The sequence below is a fragment of the Neolamprologus brichardi genome, chromosome 7 (genome assembly GCF_056152115.1).
Source record: "Neolamprologus brichardi isolate AB-2024 chromosome 7, ASM5615211v1, whole genome shotgun sequence".
NCBI classification, from domain to species: domain Eukaryota; kingdom Metazoa; phylum Chordata; class Actinopteri; order Cichliformes; family Cichlidae; genus Neolamprologus; species Neolamprologus brichardi.
In genome coordinates, this window is record NC_142110.1 from 4366207 (window position 1) to 4382715 (window position 16509).

At 39.2% G+C, this 16509-nt stretch overlaps 1 protein-coding gene across 1 annotated transcript in view; it reads right to left on the reverse strand.

Moving 5' to 3' along the window:
- Nucleotides 1–16509, reverse strand: part of LOC102797552 (neural-cadherin-like) — a 117543-nt gene that overhangs the window by 71546 nt on the left and 29488 nt on the right. The window contains exon 2 of the mRNA XM_087842887.1: nucleotides 714–911. Coding sequence (XP_087699013.1) covers nucleotides 714–911 — 198 coding nt within the window. The remainder of the gene's footprint in view (nucleotides 1–713; nucleotides 912–16509) is intronic.

Sequence of the window (16509 nt, forward strand, 5' to 3'; positions counted from 1 at the left end):
TATGTTAGCTGCTTTGACAAATGTCGCTGCTTATATGAGTTCTCAGCATAGACAAGGGGCGAGACAAAGACAAGGGCCGCTTTGTAGTATTTGTGGTTTAAAGTCAAAACGTGGAGCTGTGCGATGTACTAATGCGAGTCAGAGGGAAGTCAGTAGTGTTTTGTAAAGCCCCATTGGCAAGATTAGCACATCCCCCAATCTCTGACATGTGAACAAACCTCCATCCCCTCAACCACCAGGGGGTCTACTGTGGCAGACTTCCAACAGCCAAATGCGTGTATGTGTATTTCAGCGCGTGTGTCTGCAGAATTTACTCTGCGTATGCAACATGGAGAATTAGAGAGATAGATAGAGTGCACGATAAGTGCATAAACAAATGTGCGAAAGCCTCTGGCTGCGTGTGTGTGTGTCTGCTGCGATTGTGTATGTGTGTGTAGAAAAAGAAAGAGGGACAGAGATACAGAAGAAAAGAGAAATGGGGTGACAGAGAGATAGAGAATCTAACGGACACCTAAAGAACCTAAAAATGCATGAATGAACGTGTGAATGCCTCTGGCTGTCATGTCTGAGAACTGGTGTCTGACTACTTGTATTTATTTTCAAGTCTCTATAGCTTGTCAGCTTATTTTAACAACGACACAATCTATTTTAATACGACTTCCCTTCTATATGTGTGTGTGTGTGTGTGTGTGTGTGAACAGCAGAAAGCTTACCATCTGACAAAAAGTATTCCACCTCTCCACTTTTACCCTCATCCCCATCATGAGCCTGGAGCTGGTAGACAAACGTTCCCGCAGGGGCCTCGGGGGATACGACAGCCAGGTAAGGGTACGGCTTCATATTCCAATCAGGGACGTTGTCATTGACATCAGTGATCTTCAACTTCACCTTGTTCAGGTACCAGTCTGGGCCTGGGGGATAGTGCAGAGATAGTGATGGAGCTCTGGTTACAAAAAGTGACAGCTGTCATGTAACTGAGTGTGCAGCAGGGAGACATGTTCCCAGGGGAATGTGAAGCGCCAACAAGCACAGAGTCAACTAAGGGTACAGGTATGTGAGATATACATCCTCTCCAGTAGATAGCAAAAACCAGGACTGCATGATTAAACTAAATGTTAATGGGGGTTTCTTCCTGTGCCTGTACTGTGAAACTGATACCGCTACAGTCTCAATTCAGCTCAGAGGTCTGGTCAAAGTCAATTACCACACTATCTTTAACTTTGTAATTTAACGGCTATCTTTCCACTTTCTTTTGCTACACCGTAGCTGCCAGAAGCTCAGGAAATTGTTGTAAGTGGATGTCAAGTGGTACGTTTGGGCCCAGAGTTGAGGACGGTGGATATGACATCATCCATTCATTCTCCATTAGGGTTTCCATCCAGGCATCCAGACACCTTGGTTCCCATGGGAGAGAGCCTCAGCCACTGTCTCATCTACCATGTCTGGGGTAAAGCTACCTTGATCTTCCCATAGGGGCGTCAGGATGATGCCTCACGACTGCAGGGACTTTGTCGCCTGCACACTGCCTCACTGAAGTGAATAAGAAGATTCCAGGAATCCAATTACCAACTCGCTCAACCTAAGCCGGGGCAGACAGCAAGAGAGCACAACAGCACCCAAGGAGAGGCGGTGTAAAACTGCGTCTCTATGACAGAAGCATAGCGTGACTTCTCCCGGAACTGATAGTAAGGGATCGTTATCCACATTAAACACAACGACACAATCTGGAAACGATGTTCACGAGAAAAACTCGCGACGCTGTCACAGGCCCCAATCTGGGATACGTTTTATGCAGAATCTATTCCTGCGATGTGGAGCAAGTCACAAGTTGTAGGCTAAGACACTATTTTCGCAAATACTGGCTGTGATCTTGTGTCAACGTGGCATGAAGGAATATGTCAGAAGAGGTGCCAAACAGTTCAGTAGACTGCAATACACAGAGGCCATCTGCCTCACCCCAGAAAAGAAAACCCCCCTGCCAGGACAAACACATCGACACACACAAGTGCATGCACATACAGATCTTGCATGTCTCTTTCTATCTTCCTGTCTTTCTCTCACAAACACGCCATGGACACTTAGGCACAGAGGTGAGATACCTAAAGGCTAAAAGTAACTATGGATTTCAAATCCCATTATGTAAAAGGTTTCATGTTTCTATCCACGGGCTATGTATGTACTTTTTAATCCAAGACAAAAGCAGCACGAGTGTGCGATGCATCCTTTCACTACCTGAGGGCTGCCTCAACAGATGTGCTGTCTGTATAAAGCAGTTCGACTTAGCTGGTTTCCATAATGTTCTGCAACACAATGTCTTTCCAAAGTCTATTATAGCTGATAATGTAAAACTATATACCTCTGATGAGTACATGCACACGGCAAATGACATGAAGTCTTCAAACCGCATGAAAATATTTGACAGCACCTTGTGTTGGCTCAAATGAGTTGGAAAAGAGAAGGTGGATGCGGAGATCACAATTCCTATTTCTTACAGGAACTCTTTTACAGTTAAGATGCGTTTTGATGAAAAACGCAACGTTACGAGTGTTCACAACTGAAACACAATAGCTATAAAGTGTGTGACAGCTCCTAAAAGGATTGTTAGAGGGATAATAACAGAGAGGGGAAGAAGCTAGAGGAGAGAATTAATCTCGCTTTCTGCTCAGGCTTTAAAGTTGCTCTGTGGAGAGGAAAGTTCTGACTGGGATCTGACGATAGTTCGTTTTGGATAAATAGCCACTGTATCGTGGGGGCAGAGAAACTAATCAATGTTCAGATGCTATCTCCTAAAATGTTGACAGCGGCAATTTATGCGCTTTAAGCCAGATCATCCTGCTCTGTAAGACGGAACAATCCTTTCGTGATGAATAATGAGAAAGGATAAAGATTCTATTGCAAAGTAGACGAGTTTAAAAGGCACTTAATCAAAAGAAATCAGAGCTCCGGCACTTAACATTTAGTTGACTATCAAATCTTTGCGGGGAGTGGTGCAAGACACATTCCTCGCCTCCTGCTTGTTGGTGTCTTTCCCAGGCATGTCTCTGTGGTAATGGTGGTGATGATTTTACAAGGCTCCATCTAATTAGCTTGTTACAGAGAGACTAATCAGAGCCAAGGCAGATAATTAGAGCCTATCAGCTCTGGAATGATAATGAAGAATGTGGTAGTGAGTGCGTATGAGTGTGTTTGTGTTGTATGTGCGTTTGCGTGTGCAAGGTGAGAGTCCATACGTGTGTGCGGGCAAACGCCGCGTGCTCCGAGGCCGCAAATGCACGCGACTCCTCTCTGATCTAAATAGGGAGATGCTGTGAATGATGCCCCGTGAGCACCGAACTGACACGAGCTGCCTTACCTGACCAAGACAAAAGATGTGATCAAATAATGGGCAGGGGCTCACAGGCTCCACTGGATCTTTTAACGTCAAATCTGCTGTCTGTGCCCAGCGCGATGAAAGGCTGGTCTATATTTCACAATAGAATCTCATACGGATGAGAGCAAATGCTGGATGACTAACATAATAATGTATCATAAAAAGTTGGATGGCAGAGGTGCAATGTGTGGTTGGCAAAGGCTCGGTAAGTACAATGGTGTAGCTCCAAGTGAATGCGCACGCGTCCGTGCAGTATTATGCATGCGTGTTCTATCACTGCAAGCCATTCTGTTGATGTTTCCTGCTGTTAATCCTCTCCTTGGGTACTTGCTATATAAAGCTGCTAAGTGGCTTGCCTGTATGAAAAAAAAAGTTGTCTCAAGTGCTTCTGTGCACATATACACTGCCCACAGTACAAGGACAGTGAGGGTGTGTGGGAAGGGGATGAGAGGAAACAGAGTAAAGGAGAGAGGCACAGCTGCAGAAACACAAATATCTACAGAGAGAAGGAAAGAGACGTGGAGAGGGAAGAAGGAGGCAGCGTGGTAGAAGGAGCATTGTGTGATGGTTAGCACAGAACGCCAAATAACATTGCAGAGACAAGAGCGCAGGGGAAGCACAACAAACAGCGTAGCACAACAAAAGATGGTGGGAGAATCTATGTTTGGAAAGAAAACGTACAGTAGCGGACCACGAGAGGAGAAAATTAAGACAGAACACACAGTATAATTAACAACAGGTTTTTTCTAATGCATCCCCCGTTCCTTGTGCTCTCATCGAGGGGAGAAATTAAGATACAAATATTTCTGTGTGGAATTAAGCAAATTGCGTCTGCAAGCATAAATATCAATGGCCCGTGTGAGACGTGGAATTTCAGGGGTGCTTTTTTAGCAGCAAGTGAATGGAAATGAAAATCAGCTCAAAGGGGAAGTAATGAGGTACATTAGCCAAATGTTTGCAGTGTTAAGGAGGCTCTATTCAAAGCCGCCCACCACACCCCCCCCATCTCTGTGCTTAAAGCAGAGTGTGAAGCCATCAGCAGGAGATCAACACACTAAAAGCACTGGGGACAAAAATCTATTAACTCAGGGATTCCGGTGCCGCGCACCACGGACTCTGCTCGGCTCAGAATGGCTGACACGCTAAGCATGTAAATACACATGCAGGCATTTTCATCCCAGAACAATTAGAAATGGTAGACGACCTCAAGTTCTGCTCATTTCTTCCAGTCCGAAATCCCCATCACTGCAGAAATTGTCAAAAACTGTGTGCGATGAAGCGGTCGGTACGTTTTTTTGCAGACTTTGCAGCAATATCATCATTTATCTGTAGGTACTATACACCCAAACTATACTCAAAAATGTAAAAAGCAGTATTAAAATGAAAAAAAAGAAGTTTTGTGCTTGATATAGGGTTTTGTATTTTTATTTTTTCAATAGCTATTAGGCTTTAAATGAGAGCAGGCCATTGAGAACACGTGTAGAATTTTGTTTGCAGCTGGCTTCCTGACATAAGCAAGACCTTCCCTAAAAAGACCTCATCTGGATAACAGAACTGCATATTTTGCTCTGTCAGCAGTAACGATGCCTTGATGGATCCCGTGTGCATAATGCACCCTATCCTATCACAGATTCTACCTTCTGCTAAAGCCATATTCTGTGCTGTTCCCGGTTGATGTCTCTCCTTTTCTGTTTCATTTTGTTGTTGTCTACAGTCAAAAATCAGACACATAATAACATTCCTCTACTGCCTTTGAAATGAGGTGTGGGTCAAATCCAGTCCTCTTATGCTTGTGGGGGGGCTCAGCTTTAACGCAGCAGGAGAGCTGCTAGGGCTCGCCATCAGCTTCATATGTCTGGGGTCGGCATCTGTCCATCTTTGGTTTTAGATGGATTAAGCTGTTGGAAAGCTTTTATTGCGCTCGCAGAAGGTTAACAAGACACTGGAAATTCAAGTTGCACCATCTTCTCTTTACCCTATGTCCTCTGCTATGCTTCTGAAAGTATTTCCAGCAGAGCTCTTTGTTTACGCCCAATCATACTGCTGACCTGTTGCCAATTAGCATTAATAATGGAATGCACTACCAGGTTTTATTTTGTAATTGTTCAACTTTTCCAGCCTTTATTACCTCAGCTGGGCGACATAAGGTTTGATTTGCATCCCAACTGTTTTGGAAATTGAGTTTTACATTTATGGAAAATCTTACATTAAGTATAAAAAACACAGTAAATGACACTATTGTGGTGATAATGAAGTTGTAGTACTTACATACATCACACTCCTAAATTGTTTATGAATGCTCAATTTCTTAAAAGCTCTATAAAATCTAAAGAAAATTCAGTGATTCTCAAATTATATATAATTATTTATTTATTTGCTACACATAATACAAGTCATGAGAAAACATCTATTGTTTGATTTTTTCAGTTTATACGATTAAATTTGTGTCTGTACTGTTTTCAGTTTTAGGATATTTGGTGTTTAAATGATTGTATGCTGGGATTAACACCACTGTGGAGGACCCATCCAGCTTTACTAGTGACTCACAGTACTTAAGTCAATAATAAGAGTTTTAATGCTATAAAAATTAGGTATTAATAATTTTTCAGTCTGTCTCTCAAATTTCTGGTGTCAGACCCGTAACCTTGTTAGAGCCTGATTGATATACTGGCAGGGTCAATATTAGGTATTTGCCAAAATATCGGTACCAGCATTTGTAACAGAAATAGAAAAGTCCAGAGAGATTGGAGAAACACCCTTCAAATATCTTATGAGTGTGGACATTACATAGTCTACCCGCCAGAGTGGTGGCCCATGATCGGAAGGTTGGGGGTTCAACTCCACTGAACGGCTACCCTGAGGTACCCCTGAGCAAGGTACCGTCCCTACACACTGCTCCCCGGGCGCTGCATTGGTGGCTGCCCACTGCTTCACTGGATGAATGGGTTAAATGCAGAGGAGTAATTTCCCTACGGGGATTAACACATACACACATTATTAGAGTGCACTCTGCAACTTCCCTGTTGGTAACACAACAAAATACAACCAGCTGAGGTAAGCATCACTAGCCAAAGTGTAAATGAGTAACTGTACGTAACTGCCATGTTACCGTAGTAACTGTGGCGATACAGAAGTTTTTTATTGCTGCCATATAATCTGCATCATTATAATTGCATTAATAACATTCTTTACAGCATTATTCCATTTAATAATATTTCTCACAGTATTGATATTGCATTAAAGTTGTGTATTGAAGATGTCCATTTGAGGATCCTTCCATTATGTTAACTTTTATTACAAGTACGGTCAGAAGTATTTCATACACATTGCATATTTGTGCTTATTTCGAGTTGATGTTCGGTTCATTAAGGGTCTTACGCTTCACTGGCGTGACTGTCCAGGTGATACATGCTGAGGGAAACTGGAACATAGAAGGATAACTGCAAAGCATGCTTACAATACATATAACACATATAATCTAGGAATGTGTCAGGCCTGAGGCCTTAACTCATTTGGTGTCTTACTATATTTTACTCTACTTGGCAACAGATGACCAGAATATATAATTAGCCCCAGAGACCCAGAGAGAGGTGTTATAGAAAAGAGAAGTTCTATGTCTGTTTATAGCTATTAAAGATGTACAAGATATACGATTAACTGTGACTAATGTCTGGACCCTATTTTAATCTGTAATTGACGCCATGGGGGGGGGCGTGTACCCCACTGCGTTGTAAGTATCCACAACATGTATTTTGGTCAGAGGACATATGCTGATGTTTTCTCCTGTGCGTTAATAAACTCATCGCTTGATTGCACTTTTCTGGGGCCTCCGTGGTTTGTCTCACTGCTCTACATTGATCGATTTCGCGACATAACCTTAGTAAAGACATTGTAACTACAAATGTCAGGGAAATCTGTCTATGTTTTGTGTGTCTGAAAGAAAGAGAATATATCAGCTGCTACATCAGATTTTCAATTCACCAATTACCAGTATCATCGTTAAAATTCCTATACCTGTTGGGCTCTGAAACCCTGTATAGGTATCCAATAATACCTAAATACAGTATTACAGACTCACAGACTCAAGAAGAGTTTCTTCCCAAAGAAACCACCCTTAACTCATACACACACCAATAACACAGCCCCCTCCCTCCATTTTTCCATTTCCCTCTATAAACCACGACTGTGCAATACCAAATTCTATGTGCAATAACCCGAATCGTATATACATAACACTATTTATTTAAATATTTACTTTTTTACTCTGGATTGTATATTTGTACATTTTATATATTTTTTCTGTTAATACTGTTCAGATGTGTATAGTGCTGCAGAACTGTGACCCCCCCCCCCCCCCCCCCCCCCAATTTATTTGCACTGAGTTGGAGATGCTCTGTATCTCACTGTACAACTGTATAGTGACAATAAAGGCATTCTATTCTATTCTATTCTATTCTATTCTATTAACATGGTTAACTGTTACTTTTACCTTGAACTCATATATTGAATAGCTTAAGTATTAGACATCTTTGCTATCAAAGTCACTTACCAAATTAAACATGACAGGCTGAACACACGTTTAATCGGCTGATGTGTCTGAGGACTTGGACCTCCACCTGCCATGTTCTGTTACATGATTGTGTTAAATATGTTGGAACAAAGTGGCTGTTTTTCTTTTTGGCATGGTAGCTTTATTCTTGCATTATTTGCATAGCGCTTTATTACCTTCTGAGTTGTTTTTACTGAAGCCATAGGGTAGCCACATGATTGCAACAGCTTCTCTTTTTCTTTCTTTTTTTTGTCTTTTGCAGCCACTTTTTCTTGTCTGCACTCATGACTGCATCTGTTTCTCTAAATCTGGGCTGAATTTCAGGGAAGGCCAGGTGGGTGGGGGTGTTAAGGCAAATACACAGAACACAAGCAAACTAAGGAAACCAATTTTACAAAAGAAAATGCTGCAAACTGCAAATCACATTTACTGAAAGAGATGCAAATACAGCAAAAGAAAAAGACAAATATTGCAGAAAGAGTAAAATATTTTTAAAAGGCGCTATAGAGACAAATGGGATGGGATACACTTGTTGTTTTAACTTTTTTAAAACTGCCTTCTGTTCACATTTTCTTCTCTTTTCATTCAGTTTCCACATGCTTCTCTATTGATTTGGTACTTTAATTCTTGAACAGCACTTTACGACTTTTATGCCAGAGAAAAGCGCTTTATAAATAAACTTTTCTTACTTAGTTATTTATTTACACAGTTCTTGTTGCCATGTTACCACGTACGAAGATGACTAGTGTTGGACAATAAATATACAAAAAAATAGACAAAAATTTTTTTTTAAATGTTTGTTTGAGCAGGATTCAGACGTAATCTCAGATACTTGCTGTTAACCCTGCAGCCTTTGTAGCATTTGGCTGTTTTTTTCTTTTGTGAGTTTGTTTTCTATTGTAGGGTTTGTGTGGGCATCTGAACGGGTTGTTTTGGATTTAAGTGTAAAGTGTGTGGCACAAATCGTTTTACAAATATACCTATGTGTAAATTTTTAGTATTCCATTAATTGCCCAGCCATATCCTGAGCAGTATAATCGCTTTAGAAGATGGATGGATGGATCTTTTCTAACTGGCCCCTGACAGCTACAGTCTCTTTTCTGGTGCCTGGCTTCATGTTTCTTGTATTCCAGCCAAACGAATTCTAAAACTTCTTCCATCCCTTTTGTTTGTTGCTTTGAGCCGAGAAAAAATGTGCCCTATTCACTTCTATTCACCCGCACAAAAGAGGAGGATTTAGTGAGGAGCAAGTGTTGAATAGAGATATACTGGTAGTGTGCAGCCTTCTGGGGAAGGAAAATAAATAATTTAGCGAAATATTTTCAATTTCACTTAAAACAACTGTGGCTTATGGATTACTCTTTTTGGTTTCGCATGTAAAAATAACAACATTTAATACGTTTAATTGAACAATTTTGTTAAATAAGTTTAACAAAATTGATTTAAAATATTTCATGTCTGCAGCAAGCTTTCATATCCACAAGATATTTTTCATCTAATTATTTTCAAACAGTAATGCTCATTAAATAATAAATACCACAATTCTGCAGTTTATTCAGCATAATCAAGCATAACCTCAACCAATTTATCAGTGAATACAGTATTAAAGTCTCAGAAAACACAAGCTGACCTCTGACTCACTGACTTTTTATTGCCTGCTGCATGCGATGCTTCGAACCAGGAGAAAAAGTTATAGCGTCACATTACCCTCACCTCCATCCTCATTTCCTCAGTGATGCGTGTGCTGCTCTCTAGAGCCACAGGCAAGGCCAGAAGTAGCTTCCCAGCATTCACATGACGAGAGCTATATGCATCATGCACTTCTATCTTTGGGATCCTCCACAATTCTGCAGCTTAAGGCTTAAACCCCAGGAAGACCTTTCATCGCAGGCACTACCCACACACTTTCAGTCAAAAGCAGCTTGTTTTTAAAAATGCAATATATGGTATGAGACCAGTGCTATGCAATCGTAAAATTCACGGTAAATTCTAACTAGCTAAAACAACTGTTTTCCCTCTCTTGACATGCCAGACTCTAGAGTTAAATGACTATAAATGGAAGTCTTTTCAAGACCTCCTTTGGTGTAGCCTTTGTCATCCATAAACTGAATGTAGATTTGAAAGGTGTCTTTGAACATTTGTATGATACAGATATTTCACTGTTCATTTTGTCACTGGGTTAAACAAAACGCCATAGACTGTATACAAATAATGGACACAGGCACTGTGGTAACCAGAGATGGGCAGTAATGCGTTACTTGTAACGTGTTACTGTAATCCGATTACTTTTTTCAAGTAACTAGTAAAGTAAGGGATTACTATTGCAAAAAAATGGAGACAAAGTGTCATCTTAAAGGGTTGAAAAGCTGCAACAGGACTATAGCTGATATTCAGTGCAGGTATAGGACTGTATCATTCTGTAAAACCACCCTAATTTAGATTAACAAGGTAACTTAAACTGGTGAACTGCACAGGTAACTAAAATGTCAAAGTGATGGAATGAAATGTCTATTACAGTGCGTCTTCTTCACAATATACAAACAAGTCAAGAACACAAAAGTCCACAATCAGGGAATAAATAATTCATGAATGGAAATACAGAGGGTTTACAACATGGTGGGAACCAGTGGTTACACCAGATTAGACTTTGTCAGGACCAGAGATGGGCAGTAACGCGTTACTTGTAATGAGTTACTGTAATCCGATTACTTTTTCAAGTAACGAGTAAAGTAAGAGATTGCTATTGCAAAAACGGTAATTAGATTACCGTTACTTTCCCGTAGGAACGCTGCGTTACTGCGTTACATTTTTTTGTGAGAATGTCTCATGACAGTGACGTAAGCAAGTGCACGTTCGTGACAACAGCTGTGTGCAGATCAACAATGGATCATATATCGAGTGCGGGAGAGAGTATGAGCGTGCAGCGTTTAAAGCGTGGAAGTACTGACCTTACTTTGAGTTTGATTCCATAAAAAGTGACAAAAACACTAGTGTCCGTTGTGCGTGGGAAGAAAACTTCTTTTTACAGCGAAAAAAACCCCTAAACTTCCAAACAAGCACCGAGTAGCTACGACCTAATGGGAAACTCACAGAGAAACTCGCGGATTCTTCCACTGACCGCTGCACACCTGCACCAGGGTAAACCTCCGCCTACCCCACTCCTGCTTTACAGGTGAAAATAGAGCAACAGGACCGCTAGTCTTTGACTTTATTTATTTTCTGCTGTGTTTTACTTGCATCTATTTGAAAGACTGAGTGTAAACACACACAAAAAATTATTTTATGTGCTGGAATGTGCAGAAAATAGGTTTAAATATTAAACTAATTTCTTCCAGTCAGAGAATGTTGCATATAATTACATTTTTGCTTGTTGCATAAAGTTAAAAGGTTAAAACTAATAAAACAAGTTTAAAAAAGGACTTTTCCATTTGATTACATTTTGTATGATGGATTATGCAGAAAAAGTCGAATTGGGCTGAAAGATCTATCACTTTATCACCTATTCAGGTTGAAAATCGTGTTTTTAAAAAGTAACTAAGTAACTAAGTAATTAATTACTTTTGAAAATAAGTAATCAGTAAAGTAACGGGATTACTTTTTTGGGGAAGTAATCAGTAATTAGTTACTGAACCAGGACAGATCTAATGGAGAGCCCAAGGACAATGTTCATATAACTCAGAAATCATACCTTGCTTTATTAGCTATTTCACTCTGAATGGGACCATAATTTATAATATATACACCATGCTGTGTTAAAGAAGATCTGAAAACAGCGAGTGACAAAGTAAACGCATTAGGAGATTGTTTACTGAGGCATTTGATTGAGGATGGCATTTGAATGAATGTTGAAATCTCTTCTTTTCACACTTTTCTGGCCAAGTGGCAAAGTTCATTTTCCCTATGGATTGGGTGAAATTTAAATGTTTAGCCATGTAGTATTTTTTTATCAGGACAAGGTTTTATTTGGTATTCATATCACAAGATATGTTAACTCTAAAGCAAGAGATGGTAACGCTTTAAAATGTGTTTATCATATTGTTTGTATAATACCAGGACCTTGCTAGTAGCTCACAGACACCATTAATGTTATCAGTTCCACCTGTGCTTTTCAGAGGATTGTGTCTGCAGCCTGCAAGACAGGAACACAATATGCTATATCAGGATTTTAATAAAGAGTTTACTTGTAAACTGTGTTTTATTTGCTGTAAAGACGTGTTTGGCCTCCTTTTTAATACAGCTAAACAAGTTTTATTGATCATTGAAGATCTAATTATCTACATTTTAAATTAGTGATGATGCTGATTATTGCAAGGATATTTCTCTAAAGTCATATTGCACCAGTAGCCACAAAATTTGCTCTACACAATTAATAATTTCAGGGCATTTAATGTTTCATATACAGTGTCATAAATATGAAACTACGGTCACTCTGTACCAAAAAGAAGCTCCCAAGATGTCCTAATGGGAGGAGCTGCATACATGATTAATGTAAAATTAAAAACTGCACTTACTGCTGAGTAGCCATGTGCAAGTGTTTGGGGTTACAGCATCAACTACTCTGATGGTATGTGCCCACTGCTCTTCCAAAATATGCTAATTTTGAAAGCCCGAGGTGCATGCTCCTTCTGTTTGACATTCAGTTAGCTCAGTATGTTAAAACATGAGACAGTAAAAATAGGGTCATGGGTGATGTCTGTCTGGATGTTGTTTTTCTTACGACACCCCTTTGCTACATTTTTCTTTTTAAATTTAGTTCAGTTTTTGTCAATAATTGTGATCTTTATTATTTATGTAAATTCTGCATTTTAAAAGCTCAATAGGGGTCATATATTATTCTTCAAGCATCTTATGTTATTCTTCAAAGTAATTTTTTCCAATGTTGTACTAGTTAATGAGAAACTGATGAAAGGCAGAATGCCCTCAGAGGGTCAAACATCTTCAAGGAAGAATGGTGTAATATGAAGTCCGTATAATGAAGTGTTCACAACTTTAAGTGGACATACTTAAACATTTGAAGGCTACAGATCATTTTGGTGCTTGCCTTGCTTTCACTTATATTGTCTGGTGTAAAAGGCTCTTTTGCAATAAAACTGTAAATTCCTGCCTGAATGAGAATTAATAATAAATTCTTCAGCATTTCTGTTGAAAAAAAAAACCCATGCATGAGCTCAAGTGCAGCTTTTTTTTTCTTCTTTTTTTTTGGCTGTACCGTGCAAAACTTCAAAGTAGTAACATGCTGACCAGATATCATTTGAACATGAACTGACAGAAGAGTGGAGACGCAAAAAATACATCCATGATGGGCACGTTAGTCACATTCAAAGTGACTCATCAAATCCCTGCAAGCGATAAAGATGAGAATATAAATTTGCCCAGCTGAGGTAATCAAAACGTCATGTCTCTACTCAAAAACATCTTCCTTGCTTCTGTCTGTAGAACCTTTGTTGGCTTTATCTCAGTAACCTGGCCCAATTGAATATATAATAAAAGGGTTTAGCAGTAACACTTTTTTATATTGTGGTAACCAGAGATGGGCAGTAACGCGTTACTTGTAACGCGTTACTGTAATCCGATTACTTTTTCAAGTAACGAGTAAAGTAAGGGATTACTATTGCAAAAACGGTAATTAGATTACCGTTACTTTCTCGTAGGAACGCTGCGTTACTGCGTTACAAAAACCGTGATTTTTTGCGAGAATGTCTCATGACAGTGACAAAAGCGAGTGCGACGTTTGTGACAACAGCTGTGTGCAGATCAACAATGGATCATATATCGAGTGCAGAGAGAGTATGAGCGTGCAGCGTTTAAAGCGTGGAAGTACTGACCTTACTTTGAGTTTGATTCCATAAAAAGTGACAAAAACATTAGTGTCCGTTGTGCGTGGGAAGAAAACTTCTTTTTACACCGAAAAAAACCCTAAAACTTCCAAGCAAACACCGAGTAGCTACGAAGTAATGGGAAATTCACAGAGAAACTCGCGGATTCTTCCACTGACCGCTGCACACCTGCACCAGGGTAAACCTCCGCCTACTCTACTCCTGCTTTACAGGTGAAAATAGAGCAACAGGACCGCTAGTCTTTGACTTTATTTATTTTCTGCTGTGTTTTACTTGCATCTATTTGAAAGACTGAGTGTAAACACAAAAAAATATTTTATGTGCTGGAATGTGCAGAAAATAGGTTTAAATATTAAACAAATTTCTTCCAGTCAGAGAATGGTGCATATAATTAAATTTTTGCTTGATGCATAAAGTTAAAAGATTAAAACTAATAAAACAAGTTTTAAAAAGAGACTTTTCCATTTGATTACATTTTGTATGATGGATTATGTAGAAAAAGTAGAATTGGGCTGAAAGATCTATCGCTTTATCACCTATTCAGGTTGTAAATCGTGTATTTAAAAAGTAACTAAGTAACTAAGTAATTAATTACTTTTGAAAATAAGTAATCAGTAAAGTAACTGGATTACTTTTTGGGAGAAGTAATCAGTAATTAGTTACTGATTACTTTTTTCAAGTAACTTGACCAACACTGGTGGTAACAAACAATGGCATGGTGATTATTAATGTAGACTTAGTATTTGAAACTTGTTTCATAAACTATCGATGAACATCTGGATGGCTATTGTAAAGTAACAGATGTTAAACATTCTAAACTATTAAATGCTGTGTAGGGCACTTCTAAACATTATCTGGGTGACTAGCGTACGGTTGAACGTGATGTTTACAGTAGTCACTTTACAGAAGTGAAAGCATGGGGGAAAAGCTATTATGCAAACAAAGATGGAGGAAGAAATGAATCTTATGTTTGGACAAACAGTGGGGTTGAAGTATTCCTCAATACATGAAATATCTGTCTGTGTGTGCTGTGTGTGCAGGAGCTCAGCAAACAAATTTGGCATACAGGTGCATCCTGGGCCCCTGAAGGTTCTCATCTATATTAGATATTATGATGTTACACATGTTGCTTAGCAACCACCTGGGAACTGACTAAAATGGTTTGCTTCTTTGCTCATACAACAACTCATTGTTTTTCATTAGGGCTGGGTATCGTCACTGATTTCTAGAATGGATTAAATTCTGATTCACAAGGTCCCAAATTGATTTGATCCACGATTCGATTCAATTCGATTCGATTCGATTTGAATCGGAGTAATTTTGCCTCAGACAGTCAGAAATATTATAATTCTGATCACTTATCAGTACATATCGATATTTTTATATCTATAAAAAGAAAGCTGACTCTTGTGAGACTTTATCAAAGGTTTAAGCATCACTGCAGATGTCTTTGTGTCAAAGTAACTGAGGATAAAACACAGAAAAACATGAAGGCAGTTTTCCTGGTCTGGGTTTTTATAGCAGATGACCTTAAAAATATTGTGCAGTCAAGAACGAAGTGAAGCAGAGCAAAGATAAAGAGGTTTGATTAGAGACACAGCTAAGCGTTTTGCAATTTTGCATAATTTGTTTACATTTGTTCAGTATTGAACAGCAGAAATTAGGCTTTCTTGTTGGAAGTAAGTAAAAACAAACAAACAAACAAACAAACCAGCGGCTGGGGGGTAATAAGTAAGCGAATAATGCAAAAAACAGATTTTTAGATGGGAAACTATTCCTGAGAGAGAGAGAGAGAGAGAGAGAGAGAGAGAGAGAGCTCTACATGAAGTGAGATTTTATCGTGGTGGAAGCACAACAGCAAAAGTAAGACGAAATTCGTGACGATGTTTATGTGATGCGAAATGTGAAGTGTAGTTTGGATCTTCTTTGGCTGCTGGTTCAGTCAATATTGTTGTTTTTTGGGTTTTTTTGTTTGTTTTTGGGGTTTTTTGCCCGTTTGGATCTTTAGCCGTCAGAATTGTTGTCTGAAGGCCAAGAAAGATGCCAAGTGGATTTACTTTACCAAGTGGATCATCATGGTCTTGCCATATTGGTCCATTTGATTGACCTTTATTATAATTATGTATTTATTTTATTTTTTGTTTTTAAAGACGGGACAGACATGACTGGGGGATAGGACAGGGAGAAAGAATGAATGAAAGAGAGGGGGAGAAAGAAAAATAGAGGGGAGAAGAGACGGTGAGAAAGGGGGGAAGAAAGAAAGAAAAACAAACAAAACACCTGGATCACCTGTATGGAGATAAAAAACCAGAAGAGAAAAAAAACAACAAAGAGCAACATAATAAAAACAAAACCATCACAATAAACTAGCTAACAATAGATAACAGTAGACTTTTTTAATTTCACCTGTTGAGAATGAAAAAAGAAAACAAGCAGAAGAAAACGAGAGCAACAGAATAAACAACATCACGATGACATATGGGAATATAACTGTAAATACTAAATATTAAACATTATTGTGCAGCACGTAAGATCGACAGCGCACAGTGTGCTTTGAGGTAGCAGCCAAGAAGGGTGTCTTTTTTTTGTGTGCGAGCAGCCGTGTGTACACCTGTGAGCATGGACGCGCTTGTTTTTAAAAGGTTCCTTCATGTAATGATCTTCTAGAGCAGGGGTGTCAAACTCAAATACACAGTGGGTCAAAATTCAAAACTGGAACAAAGTCGTGGGCTAACATTAATATTTATTTAAAA